Source organism: Daucus carota, chromosome 3 (genome assembly GCF_001625215.2).
Source record: "Daucus carota subsp. sativus chromosome 3, DH1 v3.0, whole genome shotgun sequence".
NCBI lineage: Eukaryota > Viridiplantae > Streptophyta > Magnoliopsida > Apiales > Apiaceae > Daucus > Daucus carota.
This window is the reverse complement of record NC_030383.2, coordinates 59,570,379-59,597,683: the sequence shown is the minus strand read 5'-3', so window position 1 is coordinate 59,597,683 and position 27,305 is coordinate 59,570,379. Positions and strand designations below refer to the sequence as shown.

Sequence of the window (27,305 nt, the reverse complement as noted above, 5' to 3'; positions counted from 1 at the left end):
GACCCCAATATTCTCATAATTTATTAAGCACACGAGGCAAGTTTACCCAACCTTAGGTCTGGTTTTTTGCTAGATGCCGCACCGCACCCATGCTTCCTAGCTAAGTTGTCCTAATTGCCTGGAATCCACCATTTTTACTGTTGGAGAAAAAATTGTGTTGCACCATGTATCATAATTTGAGCTCAGAGTACAAATGCTGCCCTTTAGTTGAATTTATCAATTGTTTGCAGGCCGGCATTTTCGGTATCTACTAGGAAAGAAAATTGAAGGAAAGTTTAAGTAATGTTAAAGATCACAATTCACAACTTTGTTAAATACGATAAAATGTGGCACATGGCACATTATTCTTACAGAATTTCTGGGATAGCTCCTCAGTCCTTATTGCATGACAAAGAGTCTGTTGTATGTTATGTACTAGTTTGCATGTCATGTTGTAAACACATTGAAAGGCTTGTGTGAATCTTCAAGTGATAAGTTGTTAAGAGATGAATTATGTTAATTTTTTTAAGATCTGTTGAAATCAATTTCATTACAGCGAGGACAATTTGCTTGGTCTGGATGTTGAGCTACCTGGATGAACGAAGAGCTAAAAGGAAGTGAGGACAATTGCTTGGTTTTGATGTTGGTAATTAGTATGTCGGCCTGGTGGTCTCAAATAATTACTATCAGATTGCATTACTTTTACGGTAAGTGTATTTTATGCAAGTACATAATACTTATGATTAGTGCTCCTTTCTGCAGTTTTAGGTGTAGTATGATATTGCATCTTCTTTCTTATGCTGATTGATCCAAGTATCCAACAGTTATTTGGAGCGATTAAATTTAAAACTTCATTGTCCTCTTCTCTGTTCTTCAAAACGTAATTGGGATATTGATGTGAATCTTATTAAGCTCTTCAGTCTAAGCTCCCCCAACCCTAAATTATCAAGCTTGCATATTAGGGTTGAGATTGTCTGATTTTGTTGAATAATTAACAAAAACTGTAATTCAGAAAACAAAATTGATTGCAGTAAAAAATTAGACCTGAGCAGTGCAACACTGAGATTAGTACTGCAGGTTTCTTGAATTCAATTAGTATGACACAGAAATAAACACTTATAATTGTTGTTCTAATAACCATGGGCAAGGACAGGCTAAAGCAAGCTTGACTGGGTTATGTACAAAACAAGGCAGAAGTAGACCGAGATCATGGCATAATTTCTGCTACAACTCAAACATTAACTAAACTAATGAGAGAGGCCCAGTACAGAAACTTTAAAGCAGAACAACAAAGATCCAACTACTTACATTGAGAAAAAAGAATGGATATATAGATTAGTTCTTTAGGATGACTGAAGCAATATGTGCAATACTCGGCCAATCTACACCCTCATCCTTTGTAACCCTTGTTTTAAAGTCCTCAGGCATATTTGTCAACCTCAATTCCCGACAATTCTTGAGGTGTTTTAGACCTTCTGGAATCATTTTTAACTTTGCACAAGACCTAATCTCTAAATGTCTAAGAATTGTCAGGGATCCATCTTTCACAATCCACTCTACAAGTTCTTCTAACTTCCACAAATTGAGGAGTCGTAGCAAAGGAAATCCTCCTGATGAGCAAACCATTGTGCTGTTGGTACAGGATCCTGCATATAAGTTCAGGATTCTCAGATATGGAAGCTTCTCCAATGTCCGCATTGGATCAACACTTAGACCAGAAAGTGACAAAGTAATTTCAGTAAGGCTCTCTGGCATTGCTTCTAGAACAAGTGGATTTGCTAGCTTTCCGAGTAGATACAGACTGGACAGCTTGTTGAGTCCTGAAATGGTTTTTAAATAAAGGAGAGATGGATTATTCATGTCATCGACTGATCTCAGTCTCAAGGATTCCAGATGATGCAATTTTAGTATCCACTTGGCTAATATACCCTGCTGCATTAACGGTAAACGATATACCATTCCTAACTTTCTAAGACTGGTTAGTTTCTTCAGACCATCTTCAATCCCCGTTTCATCATCCACAAATGCACCCCACAGTGTCTGAATGTTGAGGAGTGATATAGAACTCCCGGGCACCATAATCCTGCTGCGATAGTTCTCACTCAAGTACAGATGGCGTAGCTGTTGCAACTTCCATATAGAACCGGGAAGGCTCCTGAGGCAAGTGTGTTTCAAATCCAAGGTCTGAAGGTTAGATAATTTACCTATTGCCTCAGGAAGCAACTCTGTATAAGTATGACGAAGGCCTAAATATCTCAATTGAGATAGCTTTTTTATTGAATCTGGTAATTTAGGTCTAAATGTACCCTCAAGATCAAGTACGCGAAGCATTTTAAAGCACTTCAACTTAATGCCTCTATGGATGAAGTTGCCTATGTCTTTTCCAGGTACAGGCCCTTCGCGTGAATCAAACGAAAGAAATGAAATGAGCCGCTTGTAATGATGCTTAAAAGAAGAAGAACCAATGCTGTCATTCTCGTGGATGTGTGAGAAGATCGAACAATTATTGTCAAGATGATCTGCTACTCGAAGCATCACACCCTTCTTTTTGGTTGACTTGGAGGCAGCTACTTGCCAGTTTATTTTGAGAAAATTCGCTTTGCCTGCTTCTGTCCTTAATTTATCCATCAAGCTGTACTTCAGCCTACATGTTTTCACCTTTCCATTTGGCTTCCATTTTGCTACTTGGATCATGCGTTTCTGTACCAACTCCATCAGAACATTTTCACCTGCACATTCGGGTGTTTCTGCACTATCTGCTGGTTGATCTACCAGTCCTTCAGCAACCCACAATACAATTAATCTCCTGGCCGGAATTTCAGTCTTGGAAAAATGTATGAATTGCATAAGGAATTGTTTGTCACTTGATGACATAAGATCAGAGCCGGAGGTCAGGGAAGGATAACTGGATCCATTGGGATCATTGATCTGACTGAGGGTGATAAACTGCTCCTGCGTTGCTGCTTTGCTAGAAATGATATCGGCTAACCTTAATACTGATGAAGGGCTACCTGAGCATTTCTTTACAATATCTCGTGCAAACTGTTCCACTTCTTGATCAACCTGAAAATCTAATCTGGTATTGAACAGCTCCCATGCTTCTTCATCACCCAAAACACGCCTTTCATGAATATAGCAATTTGAGGAAGCTTTTAAAAGGCCTCTCTTGGAAGTGGTTATCAAGAGTTTACTTCCATTAGATTGGTTTGGACATAATTTACAAAGAGTCTTTCTGGCTTCTACAATTGCATGTGCATCGTCAAGGACTATTAGATACTTCTGATGCCACCACAAACGAGCAAGTTTGTACCTTATTCTATCGATGGGGTCATTTTCAACAAAGCCTACAAGAACTTGCTTTGCTATGCTAAACAAAAAAGAATTAGGTTCAAAGTCATCAGATGCAGTCACCCAAGCACGACAAGGAAAATGATGAGCGACCACTCGATGGTGGTAGATTTTTTTAGCCAGAGTAGTTTTTCCAATACCTTTTTCACCAATTATTGCTACTAGAGCGGCTGTTTTTTGGCCTCCAGTTAACTTGGTTGTTATAACCTGAATATCTTCCTCTAGACTTACAGTGAACACATCTTTTCTTTCTTCTTCCAACACGGCTTCCTCAGTATATATGTTATTACTGAGACGTGTTGTCTGCTCAGATGTAGCAGATGTGAGGCCCAATGTAGTTGCCCGGTCATGGAGTCCCTCGATCTGAGCCTCAACTGATGAAAGCTTTTCAGCAAACCGCTTTGCATATTCGCGTACTTTAGTAGGAGAAGTGTATTCCATGATTTCATCTGATATGATATTGCTAATGATATCTCGATCTATCAGTGTGGTGATGTCTGATATAGAAATGGCAAATCTCAACAGCTCCCTGGTTTCAACCTTTGAGGCTGTTTCTGATTTGATCCTCTCAAATATAACTTTCAACATAAGAGAAGTTTTGTGAAGTTTTGAGGTCACCCATTGAACTTGGCTGTTCAGTCCTTGCCCCACTATGGATTCCAAGAAGGGAATATCTGTGCTTCTCAAATAAAGCGAAAGGCGCTCTTCTATTTTTAATAGCTTTCTGCAGACATCCAGCAAGCGGAAGTTGATTGTCAGCTTCTCGCGGAAACAAATTGGGCCAGCTTCTTGATCACCGCTTACCTCTGTACATCAATTCAATATCACAGGAAAAAAAAAAACAACAGAAAACTCAGGATACGAGCATCATCACAAGTAAAATTTACAATGTGCTTGATAGAAATTTTCATTTATTCGCTCAGTTAATTAGCACAGAGAGAGGAGGGGGGGGGGGGGGGGGGGGGGGGGGGGGGGCAGATCAGTACAATAATCGTACATAATTACTATAATTACCTGAAAGGATATCACCGAAGGCCAAATTATGATCTGGACTTGGATTTTCCATTTTGCATGTATAAAACCACAGAACTCCTCAGTCTGTATAGTTTTATGTATTATTGTGTGCCTTATCGTTTTTGTTGGGAAAAACGCGAGCAGGGCTTGAGTTCAGGACTGGAGGGAATTGCAAAAGCTCTACAGGAATGCTCATATATACGACATTGTGAAGTTTGCTTAGTGTGTCTATTGTGTTGGAGACCTCGAATAGGAAACATGGAGCATAGTTTCCTGGCAACTACAAAGATCTTTCTGTTTGCTTCATACAAACTTGTTAATAGTACCTAGATACCAATGTTTTAGTGCAAAACAACATTCCTTGTCTCATTATTCTATGTTGTCTTTGTGATTTAGGAAAGTGAAGTAGATTCTTGTAGTGAGTTGATAGAGATTCCGCCACCCTCCTGTCACTAATGTCTGTTTTATTTCCCTCTGTTTTGGTTTTTATCACCATGGACTAACTTAAGCATTTGTCTTCACATACTAGGATTCTGTCATTTATAGTTTTGATCAAAGAGTCCATCGCGTGTGTCGGTGGATAAACAAACACAACTTCTGGTTACAGAGTGATCATCGGAGAGTGGTAGCTGAAATTGCAGATGGTCTTATAGTTACTTTATTTAAGCAGAAATTAGCTCGTCTTGAATTAATTTGGTCGTAACCTTGAAAGCAGGGATGCTTCACTCACCCGCCGCACTTGCGCACTCGATTCTTGGGTGCTCGGGGATTCTTGTTAATGATTAATTCTATGATTAGTTGAATACTCTATCACTTAACTACCTTATAATGTTATAATTGTGTTATTAAATAATTATATTGTAAATTGTTATGGATATTGAACTTATTTATTTGATTATTTGGTTTAAATATAAATGTAACTCTTCAAATACATGCATAATATATATTTTTAATATATTAAAAATTTGCCGAACCCCCGCACCCAAATCCCCATATTTTTAAATTTGTCGAATTCCCGTATCCCCTTCTGCGCACTCCCGTACCTGCATTCATGCTTCCTAGGTCGTAACTCGTAACTAATAGGGACAGATTCAGTGTGTTATTTTCTTATCTTTAATCTTCTGCATCAAATCATCACAACAACCAATTAACCTAGATTATCAAATCTCAGAGTCTACTATGTAATGCCAAGATGATGCCTAGATAGGGTGTTCAACTCTGTCAACCAGAGTATGTACTTTGTATTACCTGCTTATTATAAATTAAAGGAGTTGTTGCTTTTCTTGCAACAAAATCGAATTTAGTAGATTTAAGTTTGATTAAAAAGTTAAGATTCATCTTTTAGTGCTATGAATCATGTCCTACATAATGAATATCATAACTACCCTTTCCAAATTCTTGTCAGTGATACACTCGAAAGATGAGTACTTGTGCGGTGAATTCAATTGAGATTTTCAAGAAAAAAATTTCATTCTTGAAATCCAAATGTATTCAATTCGGATTTTGAAAATTTTATTAGAATATTGAGATGTTTAATTAGGATTTTAGATTATTCTAACAAATCTTTTTGATGGTATTCAATCAGGATTTTAAGTTATGCTTAAAAGGTGTTGGGATTATACTGGTTTCCTGAGACTATGCAGACTTATAGGGAATCTAAGTATTTTGGATTTCAAAGGTTCTGTTGCTATGATCATTAAATCCGCTGGTTCTGGTGATTAAATCAGTTTATAATCTATGGACCTTGGACAATGGTTGTCCCGAGGTGTCTTGGACTAAGAATTTCAATCTTGCGCCTGATCTTGATTTTTCTAAATTTTGGGTGTGTTGTTTTCTGGGTAGTGGACACTTTGCTGCAGGACTAAATGGTGTTAATGACTGCAAATTATATGACTGCTACAAAAAGAAAGAGATTGAAGTACACCTACATGTTGCTAAAGCAGTTAAAGAACAAAATACATTAGTTCTGTTGTAAAAGACCGTTCCAAATGCATACATCAAGAAAAGTGTAGAAATATGTATCAGTTCCTTATGATAACAGAAGCGATATGTGCAACATTCTGCCAATCGACACCTTCATCCTTTGTAATCCTTGCCTTGAAGTTATCAGGCATGTTTGTTAACTTCAGTTCTCGGCAATGCTCCAGGTGTTTAAGACCCTCTGGGATCATCTTTAACTTTAGACAAGATCTGATCTCTAAATGTCTAAGAATCACCAAGGATCCATCTTTCACGATCCATTCTTCAAGTTCCTCCAACTTCCACAAATTTAGAACTCGGAGCAAAGGAAATCCTCCTGATGAGCAGACCATTGTTTTTTTAGTATACGAGCCTGCATATAGGTTGAGGATCCTTAGATTTGGAAGCTTCTCCAGCACCCGCATTGGATCAAAAAATATCCCAGAAAGTGACAGAGTGATTTCCGTTAGGCTTTCTGGAAATGTCTCCAAGACAAATGGATTGGCTAGAGTTCCAAGTAAATACAGACTGGACAGCTTGCCGAGGCCTGAAATAGTTGTTAAGTAAAGGAGAGAGGGGTTATTCATATCATCAATTGATCTCAGCCTTAAGGATTCTAGGTGATGCAATTTTGATATCCAGTCGGCTAATATACCCTGCTCTTTTACTGGTAACCTGTATACCAAACCTAACTTTCTAAGATTGGTCAATCTGTTTAGACCATCTTCAATCTGTGTTTCTTCATCTACAAACGCACCCCATAATGTCTGTATATCCAGAAGCGAACTAGAACTTCCGGGTGCCATGATCCTACTGCGATAGCTCTCACTCAGGTACAAATGTCGTAGTTGTTGCAGCTTCCATATGGAACCAGGGAGACTCCTGAGGCAAGTGTGTTTCAGATCCAAGGTTTGAAGATTTAACAATTTTCCTATTGACGCAGGAAGTAGCTCTGTGTAGGTGCGCCTAAGGCCTAGATACCTCAGCTGAGATAGCTTTTTGATTGAATCTGGTAGTTTAGGCCTAAACGTGCCTTCAAGGTCAACTACACAAATCATTTGAAAGCAATTCAAGTTAGTACCTCGATTGATGAAGTTGCCTATGTCTTGTCCAGGTACAGGCCCTTCCCGTGAATCAAATGAAATAAATGAAATAAGTTTTTTGTACTGTTGCTTAAATGAAGAGGAGCCAATGCTGTCATTCTCGTGAATATGTGAAAATATGGAAGAATTATTGTCAAGATGATCTGCTACTCGAAGGATTGGACCTTTCTTGCTGGATGACTTAGAGGCAGTGACTTGTAAGTTGCTTTTGAGAAAGCTAGCTTTCCCTGCTTCTAACAGTAAAGTATCCATCAAACTGTAGTCCAGCCTACATGTTTTCACTTTTCCGTTTGACTTCCACTTTGCAACTTGGATCATGCAGTTTTGGACTAACTCATTCAGAATCTTCTCACCCGCAGATTCTGGTGTTTCAGCACTCTGTGGTGGTTGATCTACCAGTCCCTCAGCAACCCACAACACAATTAATCTCCTGGCAGGGATTTCATTGTGGGGGAAAAGTATAAAATACAGAAGGCACTGTTTGTTACTTGATGACATAAGATCAAAGCTGGAGGCCAGGGAAAGATAGTGGGATGCATGGGGAACATTCAGGCACTGTCTGTTACTTGACGACATAAGATCAGAACTGGAGGACAAGGAAAGATAGTGGGAGGCATGGGGTTCATTCATTTGGCTTAGTTTAACAAACCACTGCTCCTGCGTCGATGCTTTACTGGACATGAAATCTGCCAACTTCAATACCGATGAAGGGCGGCCTGAGCACTTTTTTGTAACCTCTCGTGCTAGTTGTTCCACTTCTTGATTAACCTTGAAAAGTAATCTAGCAGTGAACAACTCCCATGCTTCTTCATCACCCAAAACTCGCCTTTCGTGAATATAGCAACATGGGGAAGCCTTTACAAGGTCTCTTTTGGTGGTTGTGATCAAGAGTTTACTCCCATTAGATTGATTTGAGCATAATTCTTGAAGAGCCTTGGTGGCTTCTTCAATTGCATGTGCATCATCAAGGACTATTAGATACCTCTGAAAGCACCACAAGCGTGATAGCTTATATTTTATTTTTTTAATGGAGTCATTTTCTGCAAAGCCTATCAGAACTTGCTTTGCTATGCTAAACAAGAAAGAATTAGGCTCAAAATCAAGAGGTAAAGTCACCCAAGCACGACAAGGGAAATGATGAGCAACCTCAGGATTGTGGTAGATTTTTCTAGCCAGAGTGGTTTTTCCGATGCCTTTTCCACCAGTAATTGCTACTAGTGCTGGTGCTGTTTCGCCTGAAATCAACTTGTTTGTTATAACCTGGACATCTTCCTCTAGACCCACTGTATCTGCATCCTTTTTTTCGTGTCCTGTTCCTGCTTCCACAATAAATCTATTATCTGCGAGACACATTGTTTGTCCACATCCAGCAGATGTAAGCCCCAATGTTGTTGTCCAGTCATGGAGGCCATTAATCTGAGCCTCAACTGACGAAATCTTTCCACTGAATCGTCTTGCATATGCGCGTACTTCAGTAGGAGAAGAATATTCCACAATTTCTTCTGAAATAAGATTGCCAGTGATGTCTTCATCTATCAGTCTGATGATCTCCAATAGAGAATTGCAAAGACTCTCCAGCTTCCTGGTTTCAACTTCTGAGGCTGATCCTGAATTAGTCTTCTCAATTGCAGCTTCCAACATGGAGGAAGTAATACGAAGTTTCAAAATTATCCACTGAAGTTGGCTATCGAGTCCAGGCCCCACTACGGATTCTAAGAATTGTATATCCGTGTTTTTCAAACAGAGTTTAAGGCTTTGTTCCGCTCTTAATAACTCCCTCCGGACCTCCAGCAACTGGAAGTTTATGGTAATCCTCTCGCGGAAAACACTTGTGCCAACTTCTTGATCACCACTCTCATCTGTACAAGAATTCAAAAAGGAAAAGGCAACAGCCATCATAAGGTACAAGAATCATTACAGACAGAGTAAAGTTATAAAGTTTAAAATGAATTTCCAGAGTTTTTGTCACATAAATAAGATATTACCTGAAAGAACATCAGACAAAGGTGAGATTTGATCTGGACTTTGATTTTCCATTCTGCAGATATAAACTTCTTGTTTCAGGACTAGTGGGAGTGCTGTTAAAGCTGTGCGAAGAGGTACATATATATATACTAGGTCGAATGTAGTACAAGTGTACAACACTGCAGTAGAAAACACTGAGCATGTTTTCGACGAAAGTACTTCAGTTACTACCAAAGATCTCTGTGTTGTGCTTGTTGCCTAGGTAACAATGTTTTACTTGGTAATCTTTGTTTTAAAAACTCCACATTGTAAGCATCTGCGGTTATTGTATTTCGATATCTTGTCTCTAAGGAGTGACTGCATAGAGATTCTGCCATCCTTTTGTCACTAATGCTGTTCTATTGCCTCTAGCATTTGTTTCTTTTCTGCAGAGTTTGTAATAGTGGTGAGACCAAGGAATAGTGTACCTGTACTGCAGTATTGAAATATTTAAAATATTTAATTACTCCGTTTAAAATTTATGATTAAGTGTTATCGCTAAAAGATCCTCCCGTCACTTAGAACCAATTTGCGCCTTTCACAATATTGAGAAAGCCTTATTAGTAAGCTGCATTTTCCTTTGTACAAATAAACTCATTCTAACCTGTATATTCAATTAAATTTTAAATTTTACATAAACGGCTATTACAAAAGATTATACATCTTCATTGAAATTAAAGGGTGCTATCTCCATGTAAATAATACAAATCAGTAGAATTGGAAGTTAATTTAATTACAACAGTTTAACCTCAAAGATTCACCAGTTCAAACACAACAGTATCAAAAATACAGTGTGTTCATTAATTTGCTCTGAGATCAATGGTAATGTAACTATACACATCACTAGTGATACTAAACATAGAACTTCTGACAAACACTGAAATTACATAGTAAAAACACAATAGTTTCCGTTTATTCAGGATATATGTCCCTCCAGTGTGGAATATACTAATAGCGATTTGACACAATTAAGCCCCGGATTTGATGTACTTGCCAGGAACTAATTGCAACTGGAACATATAAAGAGGCGAGAACTGAAAGCCTGCTGTATCAGACTTCAGTATATACAACACCATCTTAAGTTAAAAAGACGTCTACCCCACTTTAAAGAGAGCATGTCATAGTTGACCCAGACAAGTGCAATTGCTTCAGGACCTCAAAGAGCCGCATCATATGATCCAGAACTAATTTTAAAGTTGAAGCTTATGCAAGTCAATTGATTGTTGGACTCATCGGTCATCCTCATCTTAAGAGTGTAAGAGCCCTGAGAAGAGCAACATGTGTTAGCAAAAAAAACTGAAATTTAGCTGCCATATTCATATCCTTTACACATTCATTGTTTGTACTTGATGCACAAACAAGTAGAACCAGTAGCTTGGTGAGAGCTGTCTGGGGGAAAGGTAAATGTACAAGAAATCCTTGTTGAAACATGAAGCTCGCTGATGCACTGTACCATCTTATAAATTTGAAGGGAACAAAAATGTTCTTCACCCACTATAGAATAAAACATATCAAAATCTTGGTACAGGATCAGCTTCTTTATTTGTGAACTGATTGCCACTTTTATAGAGTCAAAGAAATCTGTGTCTTTTTTCGCAAACACATTCTTAACCTTGTTCCACCAGGTACTATAATAAGGATTCCTATATTACCAGCCACCCTTAAAAGCTTTGCATTTTATTTAGGATTAGTTCTTAACCTTGTTCCACCAAGTACTATAATAAGGATTCCAATATTACCAGCCATCCTTAAAAGCTTTGCATTTCATTTAGGATTAGTTCTACTAGTGACCATATAACACATTTAAATTGATGTACAATAAATCCTTGAAGATAGTAAAGTTATCACGACTAAAACCAATTTGTACATATTGATTTTACTTGAACAGGCTATTTGTAAAGGTATTAAGGATTTCATCAATATCATCCAATTGTGTCTCGCACACACCTATACGCTTACCCGTATAAATTGATCAGAAAGAAGATAGAGTAAAGCTCCTTCAATTTAATATCCCTCATACTTATAAATATAATGAAATGAGAAATAAATAATAAAAAGAAGTGCGGTTAATAAATCTCTATTCTAGTAATTTTTGACTTACAGGAGGAGTGATTCCAGGTAGAACTTGAGTGTGCGAAAGCACAAATTTACCAGCTGATATAGGGCAACTTGACTTCTCACAAATATCATGAGATTCTGTATGGACACTGATCCCTAAAAACAGAACCTGAAGAGACATTTTTCCTCCGGATATTGCTTGACCTATAAGAAATAGTGTGATATATCAGGGGAAAACAGATAGCTAAATCAAGTTCATGTCATGACCATAGCATCTCCTACTGTATAAATGTCGCTCAATGATGGTGTTGAGAATTATATATATAGGCATATAGCATATCCAATGCATAGGTAAAATTGACTCTACAGTCAAGATATAGAAATAAATTTACCAAATGACCACTCCAACAAATAGCTATAACTGTATGGTGTTTGCATACATATGGATAATTACTAATTATTTTAAATATAGGACCACATTTGGTTTTGCATACTTGCCACATCAATCTGACATTCTCTAATAGAGAAGAAAGAGAGAGCATTGGACTTGCTCTAAGAGAAGAGTCGTCATATAATAGCAGTGGGTCCAGTAATTAGCTAAAATGGTGAACAACTTAAAGAGAACCAATGCTAATATTGCAGGTGAGCTCCAATGCTAATATTGCTAAAATGGTTTTGGTTCACACACCAAATATACCAAAAACACGTACATACAAGTTCAGAGTGATAATCATTCTACAATTTGTAAGGAATTTGTCACAGTTACTATTGTGTAAATCCACTTAAAGTTCCGGTATGTTTTGTCCACAAAATTTCTTATTTGCGTACTGATGACAAGTTCCATATAAATTATTTTATGTGTACTCAAGGCTTATCATCTTAAATAGATAAACAACAAAAGCAGGCAGACCCTTCAGACTATACCGCATCAAGAGATAAAGAGCACTGCATAATATCTAACAAATGTACCAGGATCCTGATAACATTTGATTTCAACGAAAGTTACATAAAAGATTCCAGGTAATATGTACAAAACCATACACAGCCATAAAACAATGGCTTACCCGAGGAAGCTGAAATCTTAAAGGTAGCCGGTTGTCCACTCACAATCGGAAAAGGAATCATGTCAATCCCTTCCACTTTGACAGCATAATTGGCTTTCTTATCTGTAAAAATTTTACAAACACGGGTAATCATCAATAGCCTTGTGGCAAATCTCTTTCCCCTCCCCTCATCCTCCCAGCCATCGATTACAAATTTAAATCAACAATCCCCCTTCCTAAACTTAAATATTCTTATTCATTGACAAACATGTAACATATTCAAACATACATAATCTAGACATCACAGTACTAAATTTCATATAATACTACCATCACACATCAAATCCAACTTTTAACAAAAGGGGTCTTGCAAAACAATATCCAAAACAACCCTAATAAAGATCAAACAAGTTTCTACAACCCTTGAACTAAAATCAAGAAATCTCACAACTTTGAACACAAAAATGAAAAAAAAAAACAGATGGGCCATCATTCATCACCAAAAACAAAATGGTCAACGCAAGAAAGTCAAACCAACCGCAGTATTTGACAGAGGTGGTGGATTGAAGTGAAGGGCTGATCATCAAAGAAACAACAGCAGCAAAGAAGATACAAGTTGTGAACTTTATCTGCAGATTGGCCTCCATTTTTTGGTTGGATTTAGTTCAAGAGACAAGAACCAAAGCTCTGTGAATTTATGTATGTACTGTGTTCGATAGATACACACAACTAACACTTTATTACGTTAGATAGAGTTTAGAGAAGGGTCAGAGACTCAGAGCTGTGAGTTGTGTTTCAAGTTAACTGTTACGTGTCGTTTTTCTTTTGTTTTGATAACTAATTGATTAATCAAAAGGGTCTTGTAAGACACCTTCATGCCCTCGGATTTCAAGGGTTCAGATGGATTTCAAGGGTTCAGATTAAAATTTTGTTTCTTTAAAATATTTCTTTTGCGGATAGGAATTTTCTCAATTCGCGAAAAATTATACCGGATATTTAGAAAAAATGAGTTTCAATCCTGATTTTTAAAATACAAATATGATAGTAATGGAGCTGTGTGTTAGATAAAATCTTCTGACAACCCTAATCAAAACTAGTCGTAATATTTGCTTTTTAGGGTATATATATTTGATATTTCATTTTACTTAAAATAAATATTCATTTAAAAATTATAATACCTTTTAACTAGAATATATTTTGAATATTAACACACATGTTTGAATTAATATATCTTCTTCTTTTTTTAACGTGGAAACCCGCAGTCGTTTGGGTGCGCATTGGGTAAACCCACGAGTTTACGTAATAGCCTGCAAATAAATATGTTAAATAAGATTCTAACAATTTTCAAAAAAAAAAGAAAAAAAAAATAAGATTCTAACATCTGAGCTTATCAAACAAATTTTATATAAATAAGTTTGAAAAAGTATTATGATGAATATATTTTAATATGGTTTAATTATAATAAAATATTTTCTAAGATTAATAGGCCCATAAATTAGCTCAATGATATTAACGGATCAAAATATTTCATATTTCGATATTAATGGGGTATAATATATAACAAAATTAAAATTTAATATATCCTTTCAAATATTAAAATATTATCCTTCCAAAATATTATATTCTAAAAAAGATCTTTTATTTTATAAGTTATAATAATTCACACGGGTGTACGAAAAAAGTTTAAAACAAATATTTTTCTAATAACAAACTGTGGTTATCACTTTTAACTAAAATATTAATTAACTACAATCTCATAAATAATTATGATATTGTGTGAATAAAAAATTTCACCAATAAAATTTGAAATCTAAATAAAAATTAAGTATCAGTGTATACTCTCACTGTTTTTTAATATTAGACGCTTTGACTTGCGCACGTAATTTTAAGTGTTTTGACCGAATTGTTAAAAATATTATTTTCTAATTTTTTTTTGAATAAAAATATATAATCAGAATTTTAATTCACTAAAAATATAAATAATAAGTTTTAGTATCCGGTCAACTCACCTAAGATGTGTGCCAAAAATCAAAACGTCAAATAATGAAAAACATAGGTTGTATTAAGTATAATATTTTTACTACATGGCATTATATTAAAATGTATTATAAAAGTCAAAAGTGATCTTTAAAAGGTGGAGAGAATATATTTCTCATGTGGATATTGTTTGCAAAAGAAGAGAAATATTAAACAATAAGAAACGAGTAGCGAGCTCAATAACAGCAGAAATATCTTGACCAAAAAACTAAGACCTCACCATCTTTGACTGGCTAAAAAGTTCTTTCAATCTTAGCATAGCCATCCCGGTGTCAAACAAAACAGCAATGAATCGATTTAAGACAGTTCACAGAATTCGTCACGTAGGTTGTCACAGGACAAACCTTTCAGGCTTTCATCAAGTGACTAAGCAGAATTTTTCACATGTATAATCTCCATTTACACTTGCATTGCTCAACAAGTGATTTTACAAACAGAATAACATCACTGCACCTTTTCAAAATCCCCGATTTTTCTAATAAATCTCCTATAAATCCCAATTTATCCAAAAAAATTCAATAAATCTCCTAACAATCAGACCAGATCAACCAATTAGTTCTTGGTTCCGATTCCTACATGACCATAAGCATAGAACATGAAGCATTAAGGTTTACAATCAAACAAAGGCATGAATAATGGCAAGCATAACAAAACCAGCAATGCAAGACAGAAAGAAGATGAATCCGAGCAAAAAAAATGATGAGATTATCCCACAAGGTTCAAATACAGTTTCCTATAAAATATCAGACATGCAGCATAATCTGCTGCTAGTACAGACATAAACCACACCAGCACCAAAACAGACTACTTCCACTTATGTAAAAAGTTCAGATGCTCTACTGCTGAGCACATTGCACTCTCTGAGCTCCACCGTGCATGTCTTCATCCTCGTCGTAGGCCTCCTGCTGCGCCTGTGCTTGCTTCCTTCTCATCTCCTCTTCAATGTTGACATCATGTAAGGTGGTCTCTTCACACTCATCCAACTCCATTGGGGTCATCTGCTGCGCGGGCTTTGGTGGGAGCACAGCCTCTAGTGCCTTCACCTGGTCGAGGGTCAGGGAATCTGGGAACTCAACACTGAAGTGAACGTAGAGGTTACCCTTCATGAAGCCTCTTTGATACATCGGCATACCCTCATCACTGATAGACTTGAATTGATCTGCACATTGATGCCAAAACATCAGCATTGGTGCTCGGAGACCACGATCATATTTGCTTGAAATATGAAGACAAGAACAATGTTGTAAACTTACCAGGCTTGATAACCTCTCCAGGATTAGACTTGATAAGCAAGTGCCTGCCGTCCAGATGAGTCAAAACAAACTGGTAGCCGCAAAGGGCTTCAGTCAGTGACAATGTGTGCTCCACAAAAAGATCATCACCCTTTCTCTTGAACTTGGGATGTTCTTTCTGCTGTAAGACAAAAACTATATCCCCTGTGACAGTATCAGGCTGCAAAACAATACACAATTTTCATCAGTAAATGATACAACAATACATAAGCAAAATTCAAATTCAAGTAATTATCCAATAAAGCACAGTACCGCTTCATCAGCTTCTCCAGCAAATGTGATCTTCTGCCCATTCTGCATACCCTTGTCTACAACAACATCCAAAACCTTCTTTTGTTGAACAACCTTCTCACCCTTACATTGAGTACAGCGATCCCTGTCACTGATACTCTCTCCTGTTCCTTTGCACTCATTGCAAGGATGCTGCATCTGCTGAATCATAGAGGGTCCCAAATGCCTGATTGACACCTTCATTCCAGACCCTTGGCAACCAGTACACTTCATGGAAGCACCAGATTTTGATCCCTTGCTGTCATGAATAGATAACAACGTTAGAGCCATAGCCACATATAATAACACAGACATAAGACCATATATACAAAAATAGCCAGCTAGTTAAACAAAAGTAATCAACTCACCCATTGCACTTCGAGCAAATCACATTACGGGATAGAGACAGCTTCTTTGTGGTACCACTGTATAAATCCTCAAGGGATACCTTAAGGGGATGCACAACATCCTCTCCTCTCCTCTGTCTTCGTCCTCTGCTACTGCCACCACCACCTGATAACCGACAGAGTAATTGTTAACTACCAATAGAACATAAACCACCAACAGGATCACATAGTATCAACACAAAACAATCACACATAGCGACATCACTAACTTACCAAATGGGCTTCCTCCACCAAAGAAAGATGAGAAGATGTCGAATGGGTCATGCCCACCACCACCACCTCCCATTCCTTCCTTGAGCGCATCCTCACCATACTGATCATAAATCTCACGCTTCTCGGGATCACTCAAAACCTCATAAGCCTGAGATATCTCCTTGAACTAAAGCACAAAAAAGACCCAATTAATCAAACTATAACACCACCAATTCCAAAAACAATCCAAACAACATAACCCTCCACTGGTAAGCTTTACACACAAGACCCAATCATTCACAGACCTTAATCCACACAGACCTCAATCACTAACCTAAAGAAAATTCTAACACACCTGGACCAAACTGATGCCTAGTCAACGAGATCAATTTAACACAAAAAGCACCAATTATTCATTCATCAATTTAACAACATTACTTGTTCCTATCACAAAACAACAACATCACACTACCCTAACAAACTCTACACTCATATACAATTTAATACAATACAGCCTTTAATCTCTAAGCTAAAACAGTCAATTACAATATTTCATCAGAACCAAACCCAAAAAGCCACGAACCCATTATAAATCAAAAACTTTCTACCCATAATCAAATAAGATGAAAAAATTTCATCCAAAATCATTAAAGATCAAAACTTTTCATCAAATCCAAAATTCTAACAAACACCCATTACAATTCACTCACTTACAAACCCAAAACCAACCAAAAGCCATCCAAATTTCATACAAACACCCAGATCTAACACAAACCCATCTGTCAATACACACAAATTCAAACAGATACACACAGAAATCAATACAAAATCAAGAAAAAGAGCTAAAGATTGCACCTTTTCAGGATCGCCCCCCTTATCAGGATGATTCTTGATAGCAGCCTTCCTATAAGCCTTCTTCAAGTCATCTTGTGAAGCATTCTTGGACACCCCCAAAACATCATAGTACTTGGAGTTATCGCTTTTCTTGGGAGCCCTTCCAAACATCTTGACACCTAGGTTGTAAGATTTGAGGAAAGGTGGAGTCTTTGAGCTGACAAGTTACAAGGTTCTTGTCTTTGGCCTCTGTATCTGTAGCATATGTTGATTAAATTGGAGGTGTTGTGTGTATATATAAAGGGCAGAGAGGGGATGGACGGCTGAGATTGAAGGAGAGATAGAGGGTGATCTAGAATGTTCTGCGAAGATGGGGAGGGGGATTTTGGGCCGTTGGATTGAATGGACGGTGGGGATTGAATTCTAGAGTGTTCTGTTTGTTTGGAGACTTGACTTGTTGCCTCTCTTGGTCTTCACTTTTGCTGATTTTATTATGTTTTTGCTTATTTGTTATTTTGTAACTTCACGATATTTAAAATGTAAATTTTTTTATGAGATAATAATATTTTTAAAGTTATTTTAAGCTGTGCTGACATAAAGAATTTTTATTAGGTTGTTTTTGTTTTGTTTTAGAAAAGATTTGAGTTAAGATTGTATTAAGGGGGGAAATCTTGATATATTCGCAGATTTTTTGAAAAAAGAAAAAACTGACATGGGATGTTTTAATAATTTGGTAGTATATTAGTGTAAATTATCACACTAAAATATGTTTGCAAATTTTATAAATAATTTTGTTATGCATTAATTATTTAAGTATTAGGTTGGTTCTAGTTGAGATTTTAAGATATAGTTTTCCATTCACAAAAGTAATGAATTCTGATTTTAAAAATTATATCAAAATCACTAAATTTTAGTGAATGTACTGCTGCACAGTCAGCCTAAAGAGAAGTTTGTAATTAGAATTTTAAGTTATGTTAAAAAAAATATAATATTCAATTAGAATTTTAGGTATTTAATTCAGATTTTAAAAATTATATCAAAATCATGAGATTTTTGGTCTTCAATTAAGATTTTATATTATTCTTGAAAATTCGATGGAATTCGATTGAGGGGGTGTATTGGATTGAGATTTTAAAACATTTTTTTTCGTTTGTGAAATTCGAGGGTATTCGATTGAGATTGTTTAAATCCAATAAAAGCTTGAGTTATTCAATTGGGATTTTAAATTATACAACAAAATCTGGTGGTATTCAATTGGGATTTTAAATTATGTTTTAAAATCCGATGCATTCAATTGGGATTGTTTAAAATCCATTCAAATCCGATGGTATTCAAATGCTGATGGATTTTTTTGGATTTCATAAAATGATATATTTTGTGGCATTCTTCCGTGTATTTTAAGTTTTTTGAAATCGCACCAAAATCAATCGGGTTTTGAAGCATTGTGCTTAAATCCTATAACTCTGCAACATTTTATCAAGAATCCACACAAAATCAAAATCACATACAATCCATTAAAATCCATTGACTAAAAACAATCCATTAAAATCCCAATCGAATACACCCCCTGAGTATATTTAAAATTTATTAAAATATGTGGATTTTCTTAAAACTTCGTAAAACAAAGAATTTTGTGGAATTATTTGGTGTTTTTTGTTTCAAGTTTTTTGATATCCCACCATAATTGACCAGATTTTGAACACTCGTGCTTAAAACCTGACATTTTATGTAAAATCCATGTAAAATTGAAATGAGATATAATTCATTAAATCGATATTTCGTATACAATCCATTAAAATCCTAACCGAATACGCCCTAAATAACAATAGATGATGTGTATAAATAATCAATGATTCATATATTCACTTGTGTCCAAGAAAACAGAAAGAAGCTACATCTTCAGTCCTTAATCGAGGGACTTGATCATGTTTAGTTATGGTTACTGACTACAGGGGAATAGCACAATGGAGAAACGATTTCTATACATGCAAACTTCTCTTCAGTTGAGGTGTCAATAATGAGAGGATATATTATAGCTGCGGCAATCTGACATTGGGATGTTGCAATCTTCGGCACCATAATTTGTGAATATCATGAGGCAACGTTGCTGAAACCGAAGTAAACAGTTTTTTGTTGGAATGCGTTTATAGCATAGTCCACCTGGAGGTGACCTAACGGAAACTTGAACCTAAGGCCACATCCACCCCCAACTCCGCTCCCTGGTTTACCGTGTCTCAGAGCAGGATCACCTGCAAATTATGGCATGTAAGGTTATGAACTAAAGAAGCTAATGGGAAAACAAAACACAAAAATAGGAAACAGGAAGTGCATGAAAGGGCAAGAAAGGAATAACATACAAACTGAATGTCAAAGATTAGAAATATAATCAGACCAGATTTTCCTCATCACAACTCTTCGAATTTCAAAGTGATATATTTGTTTGCTTCTCTGAACTCTTAGCAATAAAATAGGTTGACGGGGTTAGGGCTACAGGAAAACTCAATAGCAAGAGCATTGCTGGTACTCTAATGCCTGCTAATTACTTAATCAACAAGATAATACAGAACTTGCAAAAATCAAAAGTGAAGCAATCATGCAAAAGAACAGATTACTAAAAGTAACTTGCTCAGCTAATACTCTTCCAGACATACCAATACCTCAGATGCCCCATTAGCGCCTTATAACTTAAAGAAGTGAGTCAATTTGCTACACCTAACAGCCTGACAAAGTCGAACTTCCCATGCTATTTTAGGCCCCACGACCTCATTGGTTTACGTAGAAGCTTAAAAAAAATTGTAATCAATTCGATAATTTATAAAATTTTATACTCAAGTTAGCATAAAACTTGGATGTGTTACTGGCAAAAAAAATTAAAGAACAATGAGATATAGTTGTTATATGCAATCAAAGGTAGATTCAACCACCAGATCCTATCAGTAATATCTAAAATTAGGAATTGTCTACTGTTAAATTTAGTTTTCTGTCTCTACAAATACTGCTTTACCATTGAAGAAAAGTATGAATATAGTGTGGAATACCCATATGGCTTTGTTACACTTAATAACACAAATGCAGTAATAATACCAGAGCAACCCCCCAATATGCTGTTCCAATCATGAATCTAATAAACACTATAATAAAAGCCACTAATGGTAGTCGACTAGTCCCGTCAAAAGGATTTTAGCTGTAAAATTAAAAATGGATGGCAGCCTAATTGTTTAAAGTTATCTTCATCAGAAAAAAAGGATTAGGAATTTGTGCAAAAAACAGTAATTGGTCAGTGTTATGATTAGCTTGGCGAGAGTGAGCAACACAAGCTGTTTCTAATTAGAAACCAAAACAAAAACATACATGATAAATACCGGTTGTAAAATAGCAAGCATTGAAAACAAATTTATATCATATGATTTAGATGTGAATAAACACAATTCTCTTATCTTTCTACAGCTCAACTTCATAAATTTTTACTATATTGAGTTAATATATCTTCAAAAGTCATGCAGGCTTTGACAAATTGCATCTCCCTAAACACACACAATACAAAAATACAACAAGACATATGATGTACAGAACTAACCTGGAACATAACACCCAGAACCCAAGTCAGATCCACAGTCCATAAAAATCGCACCTTCACACATTTGATTCTGCATGGATTAAACCAGTTAACACAGTATTAGGTGTAAGGATCAACAAGTATAATTTAAGTATCTTGCTTGAAACTTTGCTTTTATGATTATATGCAATATCACCTGCCCAACACTGTTATTACTCCTTAAAATTTGCCTGACCAGTAAGTTACTCGCTGTTAAACCGAATAATTTCTCTTTTCCATTTTTCTACTGAGGTATGGGGTACAAAGAAGAGACAGATTGAGGTTGATGATGCACATGTGCTCTTCAGTAAATAGTAATATAAGGACCATGAATCCTTTAGTGAGACCAAGGCATTCTGCATTTATGTGTGTACAAGCCTAACTCTATTATCAAATGTGTAAGAAATTTTCACATAAACAATAAACACTGTAATAGTTTAGATAGTTTAACAGAAGCACTTAAGGGCTATACGGCTGTTTAATATGTTCAAATTTCTTCTTTTAGGAGAAGTTGAGGACACAAAGGTAGAAACAGTAAGAGTTTTAACCTTCAAATAATTGAAGTAAACTATTTGGAGTTGCTTTATGCAGGACTACATAACAAAAACTGGAGTGAGGTCATATCAGGATGTTATTATCTATTACAGCGAAATTATTACATACCAAAGGTAATATTAATTCACTGTTTGCAACTAAACAGGATCTACCGGTCCCAACTGCACCCTCCCCGTATCCTCGCACACTACCAAGTCCTCCAATAGCAAATGCTTGATAAGGAGCTATATCACCCACAATAGAACCACCTGTAAGGCTATCAGAGGAAAAGAAGCAACTTAAGGATATAATACAGAAGGTAAAAAAAACCCATAAGAGACTTCATTATAAATGTCTACTAAAAAAATAATTATACATTACTCTCTCAAAAATAGCATGAATGTCTTAGAAACAGTACTGTGTAGAAAAGTTCAAATTAGCTATATTCACAAAGACATTATTTCTTAATCTTCTAAAAGAAACATCAATATTTTGTGAGATGGATATACTGTTGAGAATACTTTTGCATGTTTTGAGTGACTCTCCTATCACTAACTATTTTCATTGTTAAATTATAAATCTTCTTATTGCTAATGTAAGCCATTCGAAACTCCTTACAAACTCCTTCCAGGCTACGTAATTATAGCAAGCTTCTCCTAAGCATCTATCAACGTATAATTAGGCAGATTAGCTGTAATTCTTCAATATACTTTTCTTACTAATATTGTGTGCTCGTGGACTTAGCATGTAACTAATACTAATTCCCTACATTCACCATTAAAAGGTATTTGTTACATTTTCTTGCCAAGAACCCAGGAAACTGAGTAATTCTCACCTGGTTAATAGAAAAGTAGGCCCAAGCTTAAGCCCCCTCGATGCAACGAACTTGAACCGGTTAAAGATTAGCCACTTAGATAGAAGAGGAATCCCTTGTTCTATTTGTAAATTAAGCTGAAAATAAGATAAGATAATGTTCAATATTGGATGTGTACTTAAAAGTACAAACTTGTAAGCATTCATATCATTTTCAATTAGGATGATGCAAGACTAGAAATATACTTTGGTGAAACTCCCATCATTTGCTCGTGCAAAACGAGACTCTTGCTTAAGTACTACCATACTGTCATGATGTGCACCACTGCATGCAAGGATTTCACAAATAAGATTAACATCAGTCTGCAACTTACGCAAAAAAAAAAACAAAAAAACATCAGTCTGCAACCAGTCGAATATACTTGTAGAAAACTATTGAGCTACCTGCAAGTCACTGGAAATCCATGAACATCTCTGGTGATCGAATGACCATTGTCATTCATTGGACGGACATGCTGCATTGGTTTATATTCAGAATTCATCCATTAAAGAAATTACAAGGTAATAACTAATTTTGGGACTTGAAGTACATGAAGAAAAAGCCCTGGCCACTCACTAAAGGCACCCACCTCAAACTTTACACTTGTTTTGCTGCTCCAGTTGGTGCCTGCAGGCTCACTAAGATCTAGTCCAGCAGATACTCGACAGAGATTCACACCTCCACTCCCTGAACGGGAGAAATTGTCGAAGGGCAAACCATGGATAGCGACCTCAGGTGAAACAGAGTGCTGGGAAGCAGGGAACATTGAGATACATGGTTCTTTATTCCATATCCAATTGAAATTTATATAACTTTAGGGCACATTATTCGTACTTGCACAGCTGAGGAAATTTTAGTAGAAAAACTTATGGCATGTAAAACTATATTTTGAATACCTAAAGTAGAACTGAAAATTTCTGTTGGCTATATATTGCCCACAGATAAAAAATATTATACCAAATTAATACGAAGAATGTTACAACTGTAAGGTGGCATTCAAACAATATAAGATCTCTTCTCACATACCGCATTATAATTCAAATAAAGAAACTCAAAATTCCAACAAACAACAAAAGTGATCTCAACCCCAATGCATTGCAACCATCACACTACTTCTTTCAAACTAGAGAAAACAAAAACATAAACAACATTCACCTGAAGGAACAATGTTTGTTGCGTAAGCCACTCAGGCCTCGGCTTTCTGTAAGCAATGGACACATTGGAATCATATAACCCTTTGTCCCACAATAAATCAAGCTTCTCACTTTTTCCGAATAAATTAGGGTGTTTAATGCAAAGACTGCAAACCAAACAATCAAAATTAATCAAAAATGTACACTTCACATCTATAATCTAATGTCAAACTTAAAATGTATCAAAAAATACCCACCTCCCAATAACAAGTGAGAGTGGACTACCAGTATCCCTATTCAAGAAAAAAAAATTCAGTGACTCAATAATCAAAAATTCATGTACCCTCCTCTTACAGGAGGTCGATGTTTCGAATCTTGTCAAATTGGCCTTAAAATTACACAAATGGGTCAAAACCTGAAGGGCTGAAGCATCAAAGCAGCACATAGCTTATGTGTAAAATCAACATTCAAGTCTACCTTAGCTGAAAAATCAAGAACCCACAAATAAAAACATATAAACACACACAAACATTCACAAATTCACACAAACAAGAAATGGGTATTTCAAGAATCATAAATTGAACCTTTGCCGGCATGGATGCTCTTCTGAGCTCCCATTGCACGTCAATTTCACAAACCACCATTCAAATGAAGCTCTTTATTGGTTCTTGAACATTGCTAATGACAATATATATAAATTAATATTAATATTTAATATAGATTAATATTATATATTGACACACTGATGAGAAAAATAGAGGATGAATTAAATGATTTGATCTGTAGAGTGTAGCAGAGGAGTTGTGGAAGTTATCTGTTTCTTCTGTGATTGGTTTAGTATCTGCCACTTTTGTTTGGCTACTGAAAATTTGCCCCGAATATTAATATCAACATCATTTTTTGTTTAAAATACAATGCTATTTCTGAAATTATTTTTTAATTAGAGTTCGCTGAAATATTACGCTCTATAAGTATATGAAATCTTTCAATTTATTAGTATATACTTCTTCATATGATGTGAAAATACCAACCTCCCGGCAATTACTACAAAATATAATCCAATACTTCTGATTATAAGTGTTTATTAGTGTTCTCAAAATCCCGATTTAACCGATCAATCCCCTGCATCGTTGTCAACTGATTCAATTTTGGAATCCGATTAATCTTTATAATTTTTTCTTATCGAAATATATATATAATAATTTATTAAAATTTAAATACTATATCATTTTTAATCTGAACGATTAAATAATTTATGATATAGTAAAGATACACTCCCTCTGTTTTTAAATATTTGACATTTTACTTTTTGGCACACAATTCTAAGAGCTTTGACTGCATACATAGAATTATTATTTTTAAATTTTTTTTTTGAATAGAAATATTAATCTTATACTTTAATTCACAAAAAGAAAAGTTTAAAAATATTAATTCTAGCTATGTAGTCAATACACTTAAAAGTGTGTGCACAAAAATTAAACGTCAAATATTTGAAAACAGAGGGAGTATTTGTTAATAAATAAACAATACAATAATAACTAAATATCAAATAATAAATAACCAATACAATAATAACTAAACATTAAATAACATTTTAATATTAAAATACATCCAATTTTCACTGCGACTAATCCTCTTTGATTAATCCTAAATTGGTAACTCAACTGATTAGATCCGATTCCCAATTTCTGTAACACTGACATTTATCCATTTATGTATCAAAAATATAGATCATTTAAGTTTGATCAACATATTTGTTCAGTGTACTTGTATGTATTTTGAAACATTGCACTTGTTCCCTATTAAATTAATCTTTAAACAATTGGTTTTAAAAGCACATGTTCTGACGGCAAATTTCCATTATGTACTTTACTCATCAAAATTTTACAATCATATTTGTTATATACATTTGTATATGACTTTGAACACTATAGAACATCTTGTACCTTGTGTTTTTTTATATGTAAATTATTACAAAACAATCATTATGGGAGGCACAAGTGTTTTTATAACAATGTTTGTCAAAAAGGAAGAAAGAATGTCATCAAATCAAAATGAATAATTTTCATTATTCTCCTAATCTAATCTTATGACATCAAGCATGTTGAGTGTTGTTTAACAACAGTGTTACACTAGATTATTATTCAATTTCAAAGAAAACAAGTTCTGCAACGAATTTATTTCCATGTACCGTGAACAGTGACTGAGTTTTAAAATATCCTATAACTATTAAGCAGACGAGTTTGATTTTCATCATGATATCTAGTTGAGTTGGTAGACGGTTGTATTTAATATTTTCTTATTTAAGAATAAAATATAGGAGAATATGTAAATCAGTTTAATCTCAACCATTTGTTATGTTTTTAATCTAATGGCTCTTAAATTCCATTGATCTAAAATTACCGGGACTCCATAAAATTCAACTCTAAAGGACATATATATGATAATTCAATCTGGCTCAAAATTATAAAAATAATTTATTGTTTAAGAATGATATAAGAATCATTTCATCACTATTTTTATTTCTTTCATTGTTGGCCTTTTTAATGTGGTAAAATTGATTAACAAATATTTTCAGCATAACTTTTTTTTCTTCAAACAAAGGTGTCAATCTAAGGCTTAATAGTTTAAAACTAAAAACATCACCAAACTAACTCCAAACTTGCAATTGGAATACTGAACTCAAAAAACTTTCAGTCGACTAACTGAGCTAATATAAACTTGCAATCGGATAACTGAACTTATTCTCAGCTTGTAATTGGGTAATCAAAGTAAAAAATTATACAATTATAACATATTTTCATTTGTATACATTTATTCACTCAATTAGAATTAATTTATTTACTTTTTAATATAAAAAATTAACAATTGAAATAAACTTTGTACTTATCAAAATTGTAAAAGAAAAGATAACCGTCTTACAAATGTATTATAGTATTCGGGATAAAATTGTAAGATTGAGAGGGATTGAGATACGAGGCGAGGGAGAGGAGGACGATTGAGAGAGATTCAAAAGAGAATAGAGAGGAAAGAGATTAAGGTTGTGTTTGACATTGTTGTTGCATACAGTAGTAGATCCACATATTTTTGGAGAAAATTGATTTTCAGTTTTTTGCAGGAAGTTGTCATAAAATTTTAATATCAAAACTCATCAAAAACATTATATTTATAGGGTCATGTTCTAGAGAGAACCACTAACCATAGAACCATAATTTTTTAAAATTAAAAAATATATAATATATTTGTTACATAGTCAAGGGCACTATAGACCCAAAATATTTAAGATAAAAATCAGCGCTCAATTTTGATTTGATTGACAACTTTCCAAAATTCACCGGCGCTACTACATCAGCAGCATCGAATCATTCTCGAATCATCAAATCTTCAGCATCTTTAAATCAAGCTTCTCTGTAGAAGGTGAGAACAATTTTATACATATATATACATACACTCGTCGATGAACTAACAAAACCATTGATTATACTTGCAGTGCACGAAGAACAGTGCAAACGAAGATTGTGCGATAACAACACAATGGATAAGATTAAGACTAGATTTTTTACCAAAACTTGTTGGTGTTCGATTGAAAGTCTTATCACAAAGCTAAAGTTACGAGTGGGGATATTGAGGTTCACATGCTGAACCTCTGT

General features: G+C 35.1%; 5 protein-coding genes across 5 annotated transcripts; all 5 read right to left on the bottom strand.

The window, feature by feature from the left end:
- Positions 1 to 1,314: 1,314 nt before the first annotated feature.
- Positions 1,315 to 4,393, bottom strand: LOC108212824 (probable disease resistance RPP8-like protein 2). Its single transcript, XM_017384535.1, has 2 exons — positions 4,342 to 4,393; positions 1,315 to 4,133 (listed from the first exon to the last, which is right to left on the bottom strand). Exons 1-2 carry the CDS (start codon positions 4,391 to 4,393, stop codon positions 1,315 to 1,317), a joined length of 2,871 nt encoding a protein of 956 aa, XP_017240024.1.
- A 1,833-nt stretch (positions 4,394 to 6,226) lies between these two features.
- LOC108212823 (putative disease resistance protein At1g59780) lies at positions 6,227 to 9,973 on the bottom strand. Its single transcript, XM_017384534.2, has 2 exons — positions 9,389 to 9,973; positions 6,227 to 9,262 (listed from the first exon to the last, which is right to left on the bottom strand). The coding sequence occupies exons 1-2, from the start codon at positions 9,438 to 9,440 to the stop codon at positions 6,363 to 6,365; spliced, it is 2,952 nt and encodes a 983-aa protein (XP_017240023.2). The 5' UTR covers positions 9,441 to 9,973; the 3' UTR covers positions 6,227 to 6,362.
- A 129-nt stretch (positions 9,974 to 10,102) lies between these two features.
- LOC108210842 (uncharacterized) lies at positions 10,103 to 13,338 on the bottom strand. The gene is made up of 4 exons (XM_017382276.2): positions 13,047 to 13,338; positions 12,530 to 12,631; positions 11,509 to 11,669; positions 10,103 to 10,671 (listed from the first exon to the last, which is right to left on the bottom strand). The coding sequence occupies exons 1-4, from the start codon at positions 13,153 to 13,155 to the stop codon at positions 10,564 to 10,566; spliced, it is 480 nt and encodes a 159-aa protein (XP_017237765.1). The 5' UTR covers positions 13,156 to 13,338; the 3' UTR covers positions 10,103 to 10,563.
- Positions 13,339 to 15,227: 1,889 nt separating this feature from the next.
- Positions 15,228 to 17,832, bottom strand: LOC108214765 (dnaJ protein homolog). Its single transcript, XM_017386944.2, has 6 exons — positions 17,562 to 17,832; positions 16,728 to 16,893; positions 16,476 to 16,620; positions 16,090 to 16,366; positions 15,799 to 15,997; positions 15,228 to 15,704 (listed from the first exon to the last, which is right to left on the bottom strand). Exons 1-6 carry the CDS (start codon positions 17,709 to 17,711, stop codon positions 15,382 to 15,384), a joined length of 1,260 nt encoding a protein of 419 aa, XP_017242433.1. The 5' UTR covers positions 17,712 to 17,832; the 3' UTR covers positions 15,228 to 15,381.
- A 1,543-nt stretch (positions 17,833 to 19,375) lies between these two features.
- LOC108210917 (outer envelope protein 39, chloroplastic) lies at positions 19,376 to 24,511 on the bottom strand. The gene is made up of 11 exons (XM_017382377.2): positions 24,240 to 24,511; positions 24,071 to 24,137; positions 23,913 to 23,948; positions 23,678 to 23,822; positions 23,112 to 23,270; positions 22,927 to 22,997; positions 22,729 to 22,807; positions 22,505 to 22,620; positions 21,799 to 21,946; positions 21,118 to 21,187; positions 19,376 to 19,789 (listed from the first exon to the last, which is right to left on the bottom strand). Exons 1-11 carry the CDS (start codon positions 24,271 to 24,273, stop codon positions 19,632 to 19,634), a joined length of 1,083 nt encoding a protein of 360 aa, XP_017237866.1. The 5' UTR covers positions 24,274 to 24,511; the 3' UTR covers positions 19,376 to 19,631.
- Between the last annotated feature and the right edge of the window lie 2,794 nt (positions 24,512 to 27,305).